The sequence below is a fragment of the Oncorhynchus kisutch genome, linkage group LG6 (assembly GCF_002021735.2).
Source record: "Oncorhynchus kisutch isolate 150728-3 linkage group LG6, Okis_V2, whole genome shotgun sequence".
NCBI lineage: Eukaryota > Metazoa > Chordata > Actinopteri > Salmoniformes > Salmonidae > Oncorhynchus > Oncorhynchus kisutch.
The window spans coordinates 53,380,586-53,399,087 of record NC_034179.2 but is presented as its reverse complement, the minus strand read 5'-3'; the positions used below and the strand labels follow the sequence as shown (position 1 = coordinate 53,399,087).

Here is an 18,502-nt window from a genome sequence, read left to right as displayed (position 1 = left end):
ACTTTGTGCATGACGCAAGTCATTTTTCCAACAATTGTTTACAGACAGATTATTTCACTTCTAATTCACTGTATCACAATTCCAATGGGTCAGAAGTTTACATACACTAAGTTGACTGTGCCTTTAAACAGCTTGGAAAATTCCAGAAATTATGTCATGGCTTTAGAAGCTTCTGATAGGCTAATTGACATCATTTGAGTCAATTGGAGGTGTACCTGGGATGTATTTCAAGGCCTACCTTCAAACTCAGTGGCTCTTTGCTTGACATCATGGGAAAATCAAAAGAAATCAGCCAAGACCTCAAAAAAAGATTATAGACCTCCACAAGTCTGGTTAATCCGTGGGAGCAATTTCCAAATACCTGAAGGAACCACGTTCATCTTTACAAACAATAGTACGCAAGAGTAAACACCATGGTACCACGCAGCCATCATACCGCTCAGGGAGGATACGCGTTCTGTCTCCTAGAGATGAATGTACTTTGGTGCGAAAAGTGCACATCAATCCCAGAACAACAGCAAATGACCTTGTGAAGATGCTGGAGGAAACAGGTACAAAAGTATCTATATTCACAGTAAAACAAGTCCTATATCGACATAACCTGAAAGGCCGCTCAGCAAGGAAGAAGCCACTGCTCCAAAACCACCATAAAAAAGCCAGACTACGGTTTGCAACTGCACAAGGAGACAAAGATCGTACTTTTTGGAGAAATGTCCACTGGTCTGATGAAACAAAAATAGAACTGTTTGGCCATAATGACCATCGTTATGTTTGGAGGAAAAAGGGACAGGCTTGCAAGCTGAAGAACACCATCCCAACCTTGAAGAACAGGGGTGGCAGCATCATGTTGTGGGGGTGCTTTGCTGCAGGAGAGACTGGTGCACTTCACAAAATAGATGGCTTCATGAGGCAGGAAAATTATGTGGATATATTGAAGCAAAATCTCAAGACATCAGTCAGGAAGTTAAAGCTTGGTCACAAATGGGTCTTCCAAATGGACAATGACCCCAAGCATACTTCCAAAGTTGTGGCAAAACAGCTTAAGGACAACAAAGTCAAGGTATTGGAGTGGCCATCACAAAGCCCTGACCTCAACCCTATAGAAAATCTGTGGGCAGAACTGAAAAAGTGTGTGCGAGCAAGGAGGCCTACAAACCTGACTCAGTTACACTAGCTCTGTCAGGAGGAATGGGCCAAAATTCACCCAATTTATTGTGGGAAGCTTGTGGAAGGCTACCTGAAATGTTTGACCCAAGTTAAACAATTTAAAGGCAATTCTACCAAATACTAATTGAGTGTATGTAAACTTCTGACCCACTGGGAATGTGATGAAAGAAATAAAAGCTGAAATAAATCTCTCTCTACTATTATTCGGACATTTCACATTCTTAAAATAAAGTGGTGATCCTATCTCACCTAAAACAGGGAATTTTTACTTGGATTAAAGGTCAGGAATTGTAAAAAATTAAATGTATTTGGCTAAGGTGTATGTAAACTTCCGACTTCAACTGTATGTCATGCATCTGCATCACAGGGGCCATGCTCATTGAGGGTGCACTGAGGGTGAGATTAGACCAATTGTGTCGTGAACTATAGATGGGGACATCATTAACGAACCATGACCATATCTCAAATGTGCACACACACACACACACACACACACACACACACACACATACTAAGATTAAATGTCAGGCAATTGTGAAAAACTGAGTTTAAATGTATTTGGCTAAGGTGTAGGTAAACTTCCGACTTCAACTGTAACTAACAGCAACAGGCGGGACACCCTTGTTGACAGGGTGAGAGTAGAAACAGAGACAGAGAGAGGGAGGCCACATAGCAGCTGGACCTCTGCAACCCACCCAGTTAAGGCCACTGGTTAATTATTCAGCATCGGCCTCCTGAATGGTGCAGCGGTCAGTGCTAGAGGCATCAATACAGTTCGTGGTTCGGGCTGTGTCGAAGCTGGCCATGACCGGGAGTCCCATGAGGCGGTGCACAATTGGCCAAGCGTCATACGGGTTAGGGGAGGGTTTGGCCGGCTGGGATCCCCTTGTCCCATCGCGCTCTAGCGACTCCTTGACTCCGGGCAAATGCAGGCTGACTTCGGTCGCCAGCGGGAAAGGGTGTTTCCTCCGACACATTGGTGCGGCTGGCTTCCAGGAAAGCGGCTTGGCGGGGTACTGTGTTTCGGAGGACACGTGGCTCTCGACCTTCGCCTCTCCCTAGTCCGCACGGGAGTTGCAGCGATGGGACAAGACTGTAACTACCAATTGGATATCACAAAATTAGGGAGAAAAAGGGGTAAAAAATACAATAAATAAAATCAAATATTCAACATCACCATCACTTCTCCCTTCAGCCAATTTACAGTCACCAACCACTCTCACAATACATTAGCATGTTCGGTAGAGCTCTGGGTGTAGCTGAGGGAACTATCTGACCAAGCTGTGCACTTTCTAAGTCATCCCAACATACAGTTTCTATAGTTATTAAACTAAAGAGGTATTTAGGGGACGGTAAGAGTTATTTATTAGTGGAGTGTAAACCAAACCGTGGCGTGAGCGTGCAGAATTGTGTGTTCGGCGAAGAATGCACTTATTAGCAGGGGGAAAGAGTAAGAGTGCACAGGGGACAGGGAACGTCTGGCTCCATATTACCATAGCACTGCTCCTGCCTCTGTGTTGTAAAAAGAACACACATTCCAGTAGTAACGATTAAAAGGCTTGTTCCTGGATCACAATTATTACTGTATTTATGGCAACTGGCTCTTAGATAGAACATCAATAAAAAAAACAGGCAAGCTTCAGATGGAAGATATAGAAAGAGGGGAACCTCGATTTCCTCACATTCAAGACTTGGAACACAAGATGAGAGACAGACAGAGAGACAGAGAGAGAGGGAGAGAGAGAGAGAGAGAGAGAGAGAGAGAGAGAGAGAGAGAGAGAGAGAGAGAAAACCATAAGCTGGCCTGCCATGACACCAAACCTTGGGGTCTGTCATCTCTCTCTCTCTTTCTCTGGGTGGAGTGGAACACTGTCTTGCTGTCTCTCTGCCTTCCTCAGTCTTTCTTTTCTGCTCCCTCTCTCCGCCTTCTCCTATCCACCCCCCCTCTGACCCTCATGGAGTGGACAGCAGCAGACATAAGCTTGTCACCAGCAGACAGAGCAGACACAGAGCCCACTGACTGCAATGGGTGAAAAGGCCTGCCTACACAATGACCACCATTCATACAGGGGGAGAGGTGGGAGAGGGGAAATCACACAGACCAAAGGCTGCTGCCACCAGCCTTGTTTTGGGAGGAGAGGATGGAGGAAGGGAGGGGGCAGTACACCTGTCCTCAGGCCTATCTTAATAGTTTTAGTTACTCAGCTCTGTGGTCCTGGAAATCTCTCCAGAGCATTTAAAAATGCGTTGGTGGAGTTTAAACACTTGATCGATATAAATATCATAGAAGAGTGTAATTGTCTTTAGGACAGCTGTTTTTTTAACGTAATATGTAATTGTTGTACTTACATCTGTCTATTGTTTTGTTTAATGTTGTGTTAGTGTATGTAAGTTGTTTTGTCTGAAACTTTGTTACCCCTGCTGAAATTGAGCCCAACTTGCTATACTAACCAATGTTAGTTAGTTTTTGTTTTCTTGGTTGGGTAACAATTAAGTACCTTACTGTGATTATTTTCAATTAAAATGGTCAAAAATGATCAAAAATAGCATCTTAGCAAGGAGCAAATTCTCAAGCAAGAATTCTGCTAGGGCTGCCTGGAAGTGGTCTGAGTGGGGAGGGAAAACTGAAAACTAGCTGTTATTGACGGAGAGGTTTGGAACTCGCTTTCTTATTGGTTTAATAACCAATGTCCCACCTGGTGATGTCACCAGGCAGGCCAAAACTCCATTCAACCAAAACAGGCTGACATTTCAGGCGGTCTTTTCAAACAGCTCTTACATTAACATGGCATTATCATAATTTGTCCAACAATGGATGGCGCTAAATCCTGGGAAATTCTTGAGGGAAACCTGTTTCAGTCTTCCAGAGATTTGAGACTGGGACGGAGGTTCACCTTCCAGCAGGACAATGACCCTAAGCATACTGTTAAAGCAACACTCAAGTGGTTTAAGGGAAAACATTTAAATGTCTTGGAATGGCCTAGTCAAAGCCCAGACCGCAATCCAATTGAGAATCTGTGGTATGACTTAAATATCGCTGTACACCAGCGGAACCCATCCAACTTGAAGCAGCAGGAGCAGTTTTGCCTTGAAGAATGGGTAAAAATCCCAGTGGCTAGATGTGCCAAGCTTTTAGAGACATACCCTTAGACTTGCAGCTGTAATTGCTGCAAAAGGTGGCCCTACAAAGTATTGACTTTGGGGGGGGTGAATAGTTATGCACAATCAAGTTTTCTGTTTTTTTTTGGTCTTATTTCTTGTTTGTTTCACAATAAAAAATATGTTGTATCTTCAAAGTGGTAAGCATGTTGTGTAAATCTAATGATACAACCCCCCCCCCCCCCCCCCCCCAAGAAAATATTTTAATTCCAGGTTGTAAGATACCAAGGGGGGTGAATACTTTCGCAAGCCACTGTAATTGTTCATTATGAAGCTTACCGGTAGTCCCCTGTCACATGGTGTTTGTTTACAAGCACACAACGACGAGTAACCGGAGCCTTGTGAGTGTGTTGTGCAGCACTGTTGTGCAGCATGCGCCAGGTGATCTAGGTACAGTATGGAATTCACAACTAAATGTTTGCCAGCTAGATATCTTATAACTATTAAGTTAACTATCTAAAATGTGCTAAATGCTCTGCAGTTGTGCATTTGCTTTGCTAATTTAATAGCTACTTAGCTATTCGCTTGGTAACAGCAGAGAATCCCCTCATGAATCAAGAGCCTAGCTGTCTAATATATGTTTTGTGCGTGCAGCAAACTGTGAGTAGCATTTTGTTACTTGTATAACTTTATGAGCTGGGATGTCTGTCCTGCAAATCCTTTAGTTCCGAGACCGTATAAAATGTTGGCAATGCGCTCGTTTAGCATTTAGCTAGCCAGCTAGAACAGCCGGTATTACCGACACTGAATATAAGAAATGAACAAAATGCATCAGTGACTTGTGTTTTAATGCAACTTTCTGAAATGGCACAGGAATGCCCCTGTCTGTGTCTATGTGTGCAGTGCTTGCTTATGTCTATAATTTGTGTAGCCGTTAGCGATAATGCAAATGATCACTTTCTTTTGATGGAGATGGAAAGCCTTTCCTAAAAACCTTCTCAATTAAATTGTGACTACAAAGTAGCCTACCTGGCAGAATAATATTAAGATTATTTTCATCAAACCAAGTGGCAATTTGTTTTGCAAGCTCTGCAATCACATGAGCACTACAGCAACGCCACTTAAAGGGATACTTCGTGATTTTGGCAATGATGCCCTTTATCTACTTCCCCAGAGTTAGATGAATGGTAAAATGGCCTCATTGCCAAAATGCCAAGGAATCCCTTGAACCAAACAATGGTCTCTTCCTGATGTGCACTTGCATTAAAGGGTTGTTCCCCCAAAATTGAAATGTCTTCCATTTTTGCCAGACCTAAAAAATTGTCTCTTGATGTGGTTTAAACATTGTTCTGGACGTAGAACATTCCATTTGGTTGTTTTACTGATAACAAAGTGTGATTTTGAGAGCGAAAACCTGAAAAAACAGAAACCTGGTAAAAAAATAAATAAACAAAATCAGGCAAAATAAATGTGAATGTATTTTATAGTCCCTACACCACGTCATACCTCAGAGCAACTCCTACAATAAACATCCCTGAGACAGCCAGAGGTAGAACAGCCTGATGATGACTATACAGTAAGCTGTGTGTGTGTGTGTGTGTGTGTGTGTGTGTGTGTGTGTGTGTGTGTGTGTGTGTGTGTGTGTGTGTGTGTGTGTGTGTGTGTGTGTGTGTGTGTGTGTGTGCGCGTGCGCATGCGTGTGTGGTGACAGAGAGCCAGAGGTAGGGCAGCCTGACCACCATACATACAGTAGATTAGATGGAACAGTGAAATAACAAGGGCAGTTGCCAATTCAATTCATTGGGCTATTATAAGGTTGTAACAACCATTTTGGTTGGCTCTAAACGTCAAAACAACAATTGCAATGCCTTTAAAGTGACTAAACCAGGTATACTTTACTGCTACCTATTCAGATTGAACCATGTGTTCTGTTTCAGTTCTTAACCTTGTTCCTTCTTTATGACCACACATTATCCATCAGATAACCTCCAGGATATTGTAAACAGGCCTTCCTCCTTCAGAACTTTCCTGTTCCTGACCTGCACTGTTCTATTCCCCCAGTCTTTTATGATGTTTCAACAGAAAAAGAATGTTGGAAGTCAGCAGATCCAATCAATGTGTATCAAAGCACAAAGTACAGAAACACCCAAATGACACACAGCACAAAGTACAGAAACACCCAAATGACACAAAGCACAGCTTATGTTATGGAGAGTCCCCTGAATGACCCTTGCCTACCCTTGGTGTCACAACAACTGGACGCAACACAGTACGTCTATACTGAACAAAAATATAAACACAACGTGTATAGTGTTGGTCACATGTCTCAAGATCCCAGAAATGTTCCATATGTACAAAAATATAATTTTTGCTGTAAGCTACGGACAACGAACACAATTGCATTTTATCGATGGCAATTGGAATGCACAGAGATACAGGGACAAGATACTGAGGCCCATTGTCATACCATTCATAATAATGCACGTCCTCATGTCGCAAGGATCTGTACACAATTCCTGGAAGCTGAAAATGTCCCAGTTCTTCCATGGCCTACATACTCACCAGACATGTCACCCATTGAGCATGTTTGGGAGGCTCTGGATCGACGTGCATGACAGCGACGGACCAAGCGACGGACCAGTCGCTGCATCAGATGGGCCATTCCCGCTGTCTCCCTCAATTCTGTCACGTTGGTATGAATGGATTCGGGAGACAGGCGCAGGAATGCGTAATAGGAGTTTTTATTAAGCCCCAAATTACGGCGTGCCGTGTAAAGGCACGGGGACGAAGACTAAACAAACACATAACAAAAACACAGGGTTGAAACCCAAACAAAAGAGCAAGGAGTACCTCGAATAAATAAACCTAGCGCATAATGACTATCACACAAGACAAGACCCGTAATCATCTGCGCAATCCACAAGGGCACGAAAGGCCAAAACTGTCACGTCTGCTTTCGCTCACCCCCCCCCCCCCCCCCCCCCCACGCCCCCACTGGCGATTGAGCGTGCCAGGCTGCCCTGCATCACGCACTCCTATCATTCATTACGCACACCTGCCTTCTCTCGTCAAGCACATCAGTGATATTGAACTCACCTGGACTCACTCATCACCTGTTATTACCTACCCTATATTTGTCAGTTCCCCAGCTCTGTTCCCCACTTCTACATTGATTGTTTTTTGTCTTTGTTTTCTTGTATGCTGACACTGTTCCTGTCTTGTTCCCTGTCCGTTCTTTATTAAATGTTTTACTCCCCGTACCTAATTTGTCTCTCCAGCGTTAACTCATGTGACAAAAACACACAGCACAGGCACTGACACGCACCAACGGACATAATAACAATAATCGACAGCACCATGGTGAAAAAACGGCACATATATACAAATTCAATCAGTGGGAATAGGGGCCAGGTGTGCGCAATGAAAGTTCCAGAGGGATCCGTGACAACACACACTCGTGTCTTTCTCTATTGGTCCAGTAAGGGTTCTATTTTTTAAAGCAGACTTACTGTAAGAGGCCATAATGCTGAAGAAGGACTAGAACCAGGATAGTGGGTAGCTAGGGAGAGAATGATTCAGTGTAGCCAATGTCTACAGTTTAAGTCAGAAGTTTACATACACCTTAGCTAAATACATTTAAACTACATTTAAGTTTTTCGCAATTCCTGAAATTTAATCCAAGTAAAAAGTCCCTGTTTTAGGTCAGTTAGGATCACCACTTTATAATAAGAATGTTAAATGTCAGAATAATACTAGAGAGAATTATTTATTTCAGCTTTTATTTCTTTCATCACATTCCCAGTGGGTAAGAAGTGTACATACACTGAATTCATATTTGGTAGCATTGCCTTTAAATTGTTTGACTTGGGTCAAACGATTCGGGTAGCCTTCCTCAAGCTTCCCACAATAAGTTGGGTGACTTTTTGCCCATTCCTCCTGACAGAGCTGGTGTAACTGAGTCAGGGCTTTGTGATGGCCACTCCAATACCTTGACTTTGTTGTCCTTAAGCAATTTTGCCACAACTGTGGAAGTATTCTTGGGGCCATTGTCAATTTGGAAGACCCATTTGCGACCAAGCTTTAACTTCCTGACTGATGTCTTGAGATGTTGCTTCAATGTATGTAAACGTCCGACTTCAACTGTATGTGTGTGTTTGTGTGAAGAAACTATGTGAAGAATTCACACAGCTCTGTATGTAATTATTAGAAATGGCCTATTTCAAGAGTGGGAGCCCTGAAAATAAACTCCACGTCGTATGTGTAAATCCCACTTCCTCTTTCCCGGTTAGGAGGCCAGAGTGGAGACCAGCTCAGAAACCATAGCCTCTGTGCATACTTTCGCCAGATGGAAAATGTTCATGTTTTTAAAAAGAACCAAACAGGCCTTAATGGTTTTCAATTCCCCTTTTATTTAGCCTTTCATCCTCTCTCTTTCGCTCTCTTCATATGTCCTCTTTAAGTGTATCCCCTACTGACATTGCCATTGGGTCATCAATAGTGCCTCCAGCACTTCTGCTCTCCTGCACATAGAGAGAGGCCAGCTACGCTTCACTCACAACATTTATGTGAAGGCCGCTTGGAAGAAGTCCACCTGCACAAAACAAAATAGGCCTGAATTCATGGCAGGAGGTTTGCAGGGCAGGCTAATGGTTTACAATTTAAGTAACACTACCCTGTAGAAAAATTAACAGCAAGCGGAATGTGGTGGAAAAAACAACCAGCATGTGCATACATTTATATGTATATAGCCTATAGAGAGAATTAGACTGGTGCATACCATGGAAATACGTTTCACGTCTTTGTGAGTGGAAACACATGACGGAATATGCCTGAACACAAACTGCTGAGTGGCTGAATGACTATGCAATTATGAAGCATGTAACTAAATGAAGCTTCTAAAGTTCAAATATTTACCAACTCTGTGTCCACCTGGATTGTGTTAGCTCATCTTGGTAGAAAGCCAAAATAACCCAAACACATGAGCATACTTGATAAGTGCAGCTCTGCCACTGTAGGTTCAGGGCTCAGAGAAGCATCCCTGACAAAGAAATGGCAATAATAGACGGAGCTGTGTGGTGTGGGTGCCCTAATTTCCCCGCCTCTACGTCATTGCTTAAGGAATACCGCCCATGCCAACCCCCACCGCCCCCATTTCTCCCCCTATCTCACACACATGCACACACTTACGCTCACATACGTGCACGCACATATTTATTGTCCTTTGTTCCCCTTTGATGCATTCAGTAGAATGCCCTGAGACGCAATGACACCCCCCATTCCTCACGACACCCCCCATTCTTCACAACACCACCCTACTCCTAGCGACACCCCCCCACTCCTCATTACACCCCCTCACAACACCCCCCACTCCTCACAACACCTCTCTACTCCTCACAACACCCCCCCCCCCCCACTCCTCACAACACCCCCCACTCCTCACAACAACCCCCCACTCCTCTCTCCTTCCCGCAGGCAGACTGGGATAATGTGACTCTGTTCTGAAAGGCAAGAGCCCCCCACTCACACACGCACACGCACACATACACACACACCTCTGAAAGGGCCTACAGAGAAAGAGACTCCCTGGGCCAGTAGTGTGTGTATATTAGTCACAGTCACATTGTGTGGCTGCATTGGGTTCATCCATCACCACAGTAGAGAGATAGTAATTTACCAGCTCTATCATCACCACTCATAAAGCAGAGTGCTCTTGAGGTAGGCCTAACTTCTGTCCTGGGGATTCTCACTCTGCTTCTCAGAGGGTTGGAGATGCTTCTACAGGGGAACATAGTGGAGTAGACTGTTTAGAGCCTCTGTTTATAGGGGCCTGTTTCTATAGCTGAACCTGGATGTTTAACGGCTACGTGAAAGAATGCAGGGACCATTTCACTTTCTCTTAGCTGCATTCACTTCACAACAGCGTCAACTAAACAAACACTGGCACCCTATCCCCTATTACAGTGCACTACTTTTGACCAGGTCCCATAGGACCTGTAGTGCACTACATAGGGAATAGGGTTCCATTAGGAACCAAGCGTAAGTACGTCATTGTGGGACAGAGTGTGTAGGTGAGAAAGGTAACACCTACCTACAGCAAATACTGCAGTAATAACTATGTAACTACAATAACTATGTAAGTACAAAATCCTAAAAATAAATCATTTGGTCATCTGATCTTAATAATACCAGTCGTCGACAGTGTGAGAGGACATCATCTTATGTAAGGTGGAAAAATATAAGCCGTTAACTATGAGAAACAGCCTGCTGAGTTTCTGAGGGAGAAACTCAGGCATACTCCCTAATTCTCCATCTGGTGTCATTTCATCAACCCACTGTAGGACAGAATACATGGAAACTCATGTTTCATAGGCCTTGGATTCACACTCACGAAAGACTCCTTTAGAAGACAGTCCATAAAAACCTGCAACAGGAGACATTCATATCACCTCTCCTCGCTGAAATGCTGTGTCTGTTGTTAAATGATTTAAACCGTGTGGAAATCGATATATGCTTCTCAGTCATCGCCATGTAAAAATACTCAAGGGGCTGAAGCATTTTTCACCTCAGAAAACCCCTGTGACAACTTTGCCATTCTAGACGATGATGAGCTCACACTAAAATTGCAAACGCCTGTGTGTTCGAGCTATGTTATTGTGACAGTGACATACTGCAGTAGGTGAACCAATGGCAGGGGTTAAACTCCTTTTACACAAAGCAAACTCAAACAAAACCTGGTTTTCATTTTATCCCATTTACTCAAAACAGGCAACATTTAATGTCAAAATATGTAGCCTTCCCATCCGCAGAACAGCGCCGGTAAACCCTAATTTGGTTTCATTTGAGTGATTCACGAAATGTCATGTTTAAGGTCAGGTTTAAGACGTTTCACCTGGATCCCTAATGACAGGTTGCCCTTTGCTTACAGCACATTCCATCTTGCACCAGAGGCTGGCTGGTTGTGGACTACAGCTGGTGTTGGTGCTCTGTGAAGTCTGTGACTGACTGTAGGCCTGGCCCACAGGGACCACACTCCAACCAACAGGATGGGGAGGCGGTAAATGACACTGATATTTCAGATGTGACAGGGGGTTGAATAGTAGCCTAAAGTCACTCCCCAGGTGTAACATATGGTTTACTTTCTCTTGTGGTGAGTAGTGACACGCATGTTAGAGGTAACAAACATGTTCTTGTTGTTGTGCAATCACCGCTAGCAACCAGAACAAGGATTAACAAGTTGTTTCTGGATTCAATTCTCACTAAAGTAGAGCGCTTCAAAATAATGTGAAAACTGTAACATAGGATTACATTATTCCCATGTAATATGCAATTAAAACACATTTTATATGGCCTGTGGTGTCTGCAGCTACACAACCAGCAGTAGCTACAATAGTTGACGATCTCTAACCCCAGTTCCCCTCTGACCTGGGACTAGGGTCAATACGGGTCATTCTGTTTGATTTCTAGATGTCCCTGATAGACAAAAGCAGAACTGTCCAGACTGTGAATGTTAGCTGACAGTGGACTGTACAGAAGAGCGTGGAGTTTATTGGCCGGTTCTGAACATCTATCATGAGTTAGAGTGGAGTGGAAACTTTAGGTAATGTATAGTAGTGTGGTAACAGTGTGTTACTGTATGAGGCAAGAGTAGCTAAATGTAAAGACTAGCTCTTCTACTTCACACTAGCTGCCTGGTGACTTGTGAACATGGGACTTTTGTTTGAGGCTTGATGCTGTAGATTGTTCCAAATCCCAACTCTGACCAGCAAGCACCTGTCAACTCACGCAGTGTTCTACTCCCCTCTATCTGAACCGACACTGACTGACGATGTTTAATGACTAAGTCATTCATCTTACAACCGTATTCTGCAGGTAAAGATCAGGCGATAATGGAAATGTTTCACATTACCATACACACTTTATATATACCCAATACACAGTGCATTCGCTAGGCTGTCATTGGCTTGCCTAGTTAAATAAAGGTAAAATAAAATAAAACAAACACCCAATTCGGAATGTATTCAGACCCATTTACTTTTTCCACATTTTGTTACCATACAACCGTATTCTAAAATGGATTTTAATAGTTTTTTCCCCCTCATCAATCTATACACAATTCCCCATAATGACAAAGCATAAACAGATTTTTAGAAATTTAAACTAAAATATATAAGTATTCAGAGCCTTTACTCAGTACTTTGTTGAAACACCTTTGGAAGAGGGCATCAAGTCTTCTAGGGCTTGGCACACCTGTATTTGGGGAGTTTCTCCCATTCTTCTCTGCAGATCCTCTCTGTCAGGTTGGATGGGGAGCGTTGCCGCACAGCTATTTTCAGGTCTCTCCAGAGATGTTCGATCGGGTTCATGTCCAGGCTCTGGCTGGGCCACTCAAGGGCATTCAGAGCCTTGTCAAGAAGCCACTCCTGCGTTGTCTTGGCTGTGTGCTTACTAGAGGTCGACCGATTATGATTATTTTCAACGCCGATACCGATTAATCGCCCGATTTTTTTAACATGTATTTGTAATAATGACAATAACAACAATACTGAATGAACACTTATTTTAACTTAATATAATACATCAATAAAATCAATTTAGCCTCAAGTAAATAATGAAACATGTTCAATTTGGTTTAAATAATGCAAAAACAAAGTGTTGGAGAAGAAAGTAAAAGTGCAATATGTGCTATGTAAGAAAGCTAACATTTAAGTTCCTTGCTCAGAACATGAGAACATATGTAAGCTGGTGGTTCCTTTTAACATGAGTCTTCAATATTCCCAGGTAAGAAGTTTTAGGTTGTAGTTATTATAGGAATTATAGGACTATTTCCCTCTAAACCATTTGTATTTCATTAACATTGACTATTAGATGTTCCTATAGGCACCTTAGTATTGCCAGTGTAACAGTATAGCTTCCGTCCCTCTCCTCGCTCCTCCCTGGGCTCGAACCAGCAACACAACAACAACAGCCACCCTCGAAGCAGCGTTACCCATGCAGAGCAAGGGGAACAACTACTAGAAGGCTCAGAGCAAGTGACGTTTGAAACGCTATTAGCGCGTGCTAACTAGCTAGCCATTTCACTTCGGTTACACCAGCCTCATCTCGGGAGTTGATAGGCTTGAAGTCATAAACAGCGCAATGCTTGACGCACAACAAAGAGCTGCTGGCAAAACGCACTAAAGTGCTGTTTGAATGAATGTTTACGCGCCTGCTTCTGATACTTAGATACTTGTATGCTTCTATGCTCAGTCAGATTATATGCAACGCAGGACACACTAGATAATATCTAGTAATATCATCAACCATGTGTAGTTAACTAGTGATTATGATTGATTGTTTTTTATAAGATAAGTTTAATACTAGCTAACAATTTACCTTGGCTTACTACATTTGCGTAACAGGCAGTCTCCTTGTGGAGTACAACGAGAGAGAGGCAGGTCGTTAGAGCGTTGGACTAGTTAACTGTAAGGTTGCGAGATTGGACTCACACTCTCATCATTGCACTCACACTGCTCACGCGTGTCTGTGTGGACCGGCTCTAAAATAGAATGTGGTTCTATTTGTGATGCTTAATGCTCTGCAAGTCCCGCCTCTCCTATCTCCTCATTGGTTTTTAGGAGCATATACCCACGTGGGTGATTGAAAGATGAACTGAGGTCCACACTCCAGTCGAGTCGGTAGTGGTAATGCACCTTAAAATAGGTTGCCAACTGCCATATAAGGTCCAAAGAAGAAGAAGAAACCTGAAAGAGGAGAGATTACTAGAAAACAAACCGTTTTACCCTTTTATTTGTGGATTAATTGTCGGAGTAGAGGACCTTGTGCATTTCAGGTAAAATAACAAACCAATGTTTATATCCCTGGACAAATTAGCTAGCAACAGCAAGCTAGCTAGCTAAATTGCCATAAATGTTTTCTTATCGACCTGTCCTCAAATGAATATAATTGGTTGAGAGAGAGAGAGAGTTTTGATATTTCAACCTGCGTGTCCTGATCGCGTCAGGTGTGGGTGGACAAAATCAAAATGAGCGTGATGGCGCACGCAGACAGGTCTGATCAGCATGTTAGGGTCGTTGTCCTGTTGGAAGGTGAACCTCCACCCCATCTGAGGTCCTGAGCACTCTGGAGCAGGTTTTCATCAAGAATCTCTCTGTACTTTGCTCCGTTCATCTTTCCCTCAATCCTAACTAGTTTTCCAGTCCCTGCCTCAGAAAAACATCCTCACAGCATGATGCTGATGCTGCCACCACCATGCGTCATCATAGGGATGGTGCCAGGTATCCTCCAGATGTGACGCTGGCATTCAGGCCAAAGAGTTCAATCTTGGTTTCATCAGACCTGAGAATCTTGTTTCTCATGGTCTGAGAGTCATTTAGGTTCCTTTTGGCAAACTCCAAGAGGGCTGTCATGTGCCTTTTACTGAGGAGTGGCTTCCGTCTGACCACTCTACCATAAAGGCCTGATTGGTGGATTTCTGCAGAAATGGTTGTACTTCTGGAAGGTTCTACCATATCCATAGAGGAACTCTGGTGCTCTGTCAGAGTGACCATTGGGTTCTTGGTTACCTCCCTGGCCAAGGCCCTTCTCCCCCAATTTCTCAGTTTGGCAGCCAGCTCTAGAAAGAGTCTTGGTGGTTCCAAACCTCTTCCATTTAAGAATGACGGAGGCCACTGTGCTCTTGGGGACCTTCAATGCTGCAGATATTTTTTGGTACCCTTCGCCATATCTGTGCCTCGACACAATCCTGTCTCAGAGCTCTACAGACAATTCCTTCAACCTCATGGTTTCATTTCTGCTCTGACATACACTGTCAACTGTGGGACCTTAAATAGACAAGTGTGTATTTCTAAATCATGTCCAATCAATTTAATTTCACACAGGTGGACTCCAATCAAGTTGTAGAAACATCTCAAGGATGATCAATGGAAGCAGGATGCACCTGAGCTCTATTTTGAGTCTCATATTAAAGGGTCTGAATACTTATGTAAATAAGGTATTTCTGATATTTTTTATACATTTGCAAACATTTCTAAAAACCTGATTTCACTTTGTCATTATGGAGTATTGTGTGTAGATCAATGAGGGGAAAAAAGATTTAATCAATTTTAGAATAAGGCTGTAACATAACAAAATGTGTAAAAAGTCTGTTTTTTTAATACTTTATGAATGCACTGTATGCTACTTTAAATCTAAAATCCACTTTGCTATTAGTGAAAATATTTTGGGTAAACTACATAAGATCATTAGAGATTTAACATATCGGTCTCTAATACATTGGGCAATGTCTTCATTCATAATTGTTTGGTAATTTAGCCGAACACAGTAGCGCAGTCATCGTCACAATAAAGTGCTACATTGTTGCAACTGTGTTAATGTCATGTGTACACTCCCTTTCTCCCCCCACAAAGAGCAAATGGATGATCTTACTTTTCAGTGCTTGGATGAGGGCCTTCCCATCTTTGATCAGCTCTTTGATGAACTTATTGGTCTTGTCCAGTTCCAGTTCGTGAGACTTCAATCGGTCTCGGAACTGGGGACTGTCCAGATAGCAGTCACTAAACTCCAGAGCAGGCAGTCCCATGTTTCCTCCCAGTCCACAGTATCCGAGGTCGGAGGATGAAGAAATCTTTGACTTATGATGTGCAATCCAATTATAAGAAGGTAGTAGAACACAGAGAGCAATATTCAGATACCTGGCTACATTACATTAAACACCCAATAACCTTTCTGACAACATGCAGGCGGGCAAACGTGGATCTGGCTTCTTTTAGCCTAGGATCCAAACCGCATCACCAAAAAACTGCACGCGAAAAACTGTGCTTGTCCGGGAGGGAAGTGCTGAAATAATATTCAGTTCTTGGCTGTCAAAGATCCCTGGTAAACCTTCTGTGCATTCCTCATGATAACATCATATTAGTGATGAAAAGGGGAAGAAAGTGAAACGACGAGACACGGTAATAGTTGCGGATTCTTCGACTGGGCGATTAAATTGCAGTCCTTTTCTCTCAAGCTTTGGCGTCCGTACCAACCTACCCCGAAACAGATAATCTTATGATGGATGCGGCTGTAGACCAATAGTATTGCTGAGTTCCAAAACGGTCCGAGGAGGCAAGCCGCACTACCAATGACTGCACTACATTTGCAGGAGATGGGTGCGTAAAGAAAGGGCTGGCTGGTCAAGAACGCATCGAAGTCACTTCAGAAAGGGGAATTTATCTGGGGGGGGGGGTTACATCAACCTGCTCAGGCTCGGATTAGCAAAGCGACAAATTGTTGTTTAATCTTAAACTGTTTAAATTACGAGCCCATTTAGTAAGCAAGTGTTAGGCCTGGGTAAATCCACACGTCACAGGCCTTTATTTAAACTGCTACACTTGCAAATCGAAATGTTATCAATAATGGGACCGTAAATCAATCACAAACTCAACTAATGCCTTAACTGTTCATTACAGTTTGAAACTAATAAATTGGCTTGTTTATAAATGATATATAACCCCTTTATAAATCATAGTGTATGTGTGTGTGCGCGCGTGCGTGCGCGCGTGTGTGTGTTTGTGTCAGTCTAGACAGAGTCTGTGCTGTTTATCTATGTAACAAATCATCACCTCATGTCAGGGAAAATAGTTATTTCGCTTAAGATTTTAGCAGTGCAGTGGAGATACAAGTCCACACTTGTTTGTGGTTACTGTGTTGGCAACTCCAGATTTAGATGTGCAACTTCCTCCAACACAGTACGATCATGATGAATGCTAATTTGGCTATTCAGTTTCCATACAGTTTTAATTTGCAATTGCAAATACTGCTAAAAAATCTGCAACTGTAGGGATGTCATACCGATTTGAGCCTACAAATAAGATAAGATAAAAATGATTTATTGCTTGGGGTCTACTTTACCAATGGGTTCCATTCGCTCCTAGAATTAATCATATCATTTTGCATCTGTGAGGGGCCTTCAACCAGCCCTCTCGTTGTAAATAACGTGACTCTGGATCATTCACTTCCTTGCATGTTTATTACTTACTCTGGAACACTGTTTGCATTGACCCCCTTATTTTATTCTTATCTATTCTTATTTTTCTTGCACTGGCTCGATGTACACACACACACACACACACACACACACACACACACACACACACACACACACACACACACACACACACACACACACACACACACACACACACACACACACACACACACACACACTCTTCACACACGCTGCTGCTACTCTCTGTTTATTATCTATGTGTACCTACATGTCCATATTACCTCGACTACCCCGTACCCCTGCACATTGACTCAGTACCTCTTGTATGTACCCTCGTTATTGTTATTTTTATTGTGTTACTATTTTTCCTTTAGTTTATTTAGCACATTTATTTGACTTACTTTTGAAAAACTGCGTTGTTGGTTAAGGGATCATAAGTAAGCATTTCACTGTAAGGTCTACTACACCTGTTGTATTCGGCACATGTGATAAATCAAATTTGAATTGTTTGTTTTATATCAGTGTTCCATATCTGCTGTATAGTACAGTGTTCCATTTATTGTAGTAGTGTCCCAGTAACCCATTCTGTACACTTTTAGAAAAAAGGGTTCCAAAAGGGTTCGGTTGTTCCCATAGGATAATAAAAGGTAGAACCCTTTTGGGTTCCAGGTAGAATCTTCTGTGGAACGGGTTCTTCATGGAAGCAAAAGGGTTCTACCTAGAACCAAAAAGGGTTCCTCAAACGGTTCTCCTATGAATAACCCTTTCTGGACTAGGTAGCACCTTTTTTTCTAAGAGTGTAGTAGTCTATAGTATTATATTATAGGGTGGTTTGTTCCAGCTGCTTTCAACTAAACACAGGAGGTTGGAGGCACCTTAATTGGGGAGGACGGGCTCGTGGTAATGACTGGAGCGGAATCAGTGGAATTGTATCAAATACAGATGTTTGATGCCATTTCATTCGCTCCGTTCCAGCTGTTATTATGAGCCGTCCTCCCCTCAGCAGCCTCCACTGCAACAATACTATAATAAACATTTACATTGAATGTTCTACAAGACGTGGGAGCAGTTTAACAAAATTGTATAGGCTAAGAATGAATTTTGAAATCACATAGTTCCATCCAAAATATTATTCCTTGTTGAATGAGTGGTGTGTAATCACCCATGTGGAACTCTTAACCAACCATGTCAGGAAACTAAGTACATGCACCATTCCCTGGGGCCTGAGCCAGTGACTCATACAGAGAG

The 18,502-nt window shown here is 42.8% G+C and overlaps 1 protein-coding gene across 2 annotated transcripts in view; it reads right to left on the bottom strand.

Moving 5' to 3' along the window:
• The window catches only part of LOC109892979 (rho GTPase-activating protein 26), a 126,719-nt gene extending 110,415 nt beyond the window's left edge, over window positions 1-16,304 (bottom strand). Inside the window, exon 1 of one of the 2 annotated variants that reach the window (XM_031826934.1) lies at window positions 15,691-16,304. In XM_031826934.1, coding sequence (XP_031682794.1) covers window positions 15,691-15,844 — 154 coding nt within the window. In that variant the 5' untranslated portion in view covers window positions 15,845-16,304. The remainder of the gene's footprint in view (window positions 1-15,690) is intronic. The other variant, XM_031826933.1, reaches the window with a different exon arrangement.
• Between the last annotated feature and the right edge of the window lie 2,198 nt (window positions 16,305-18,502).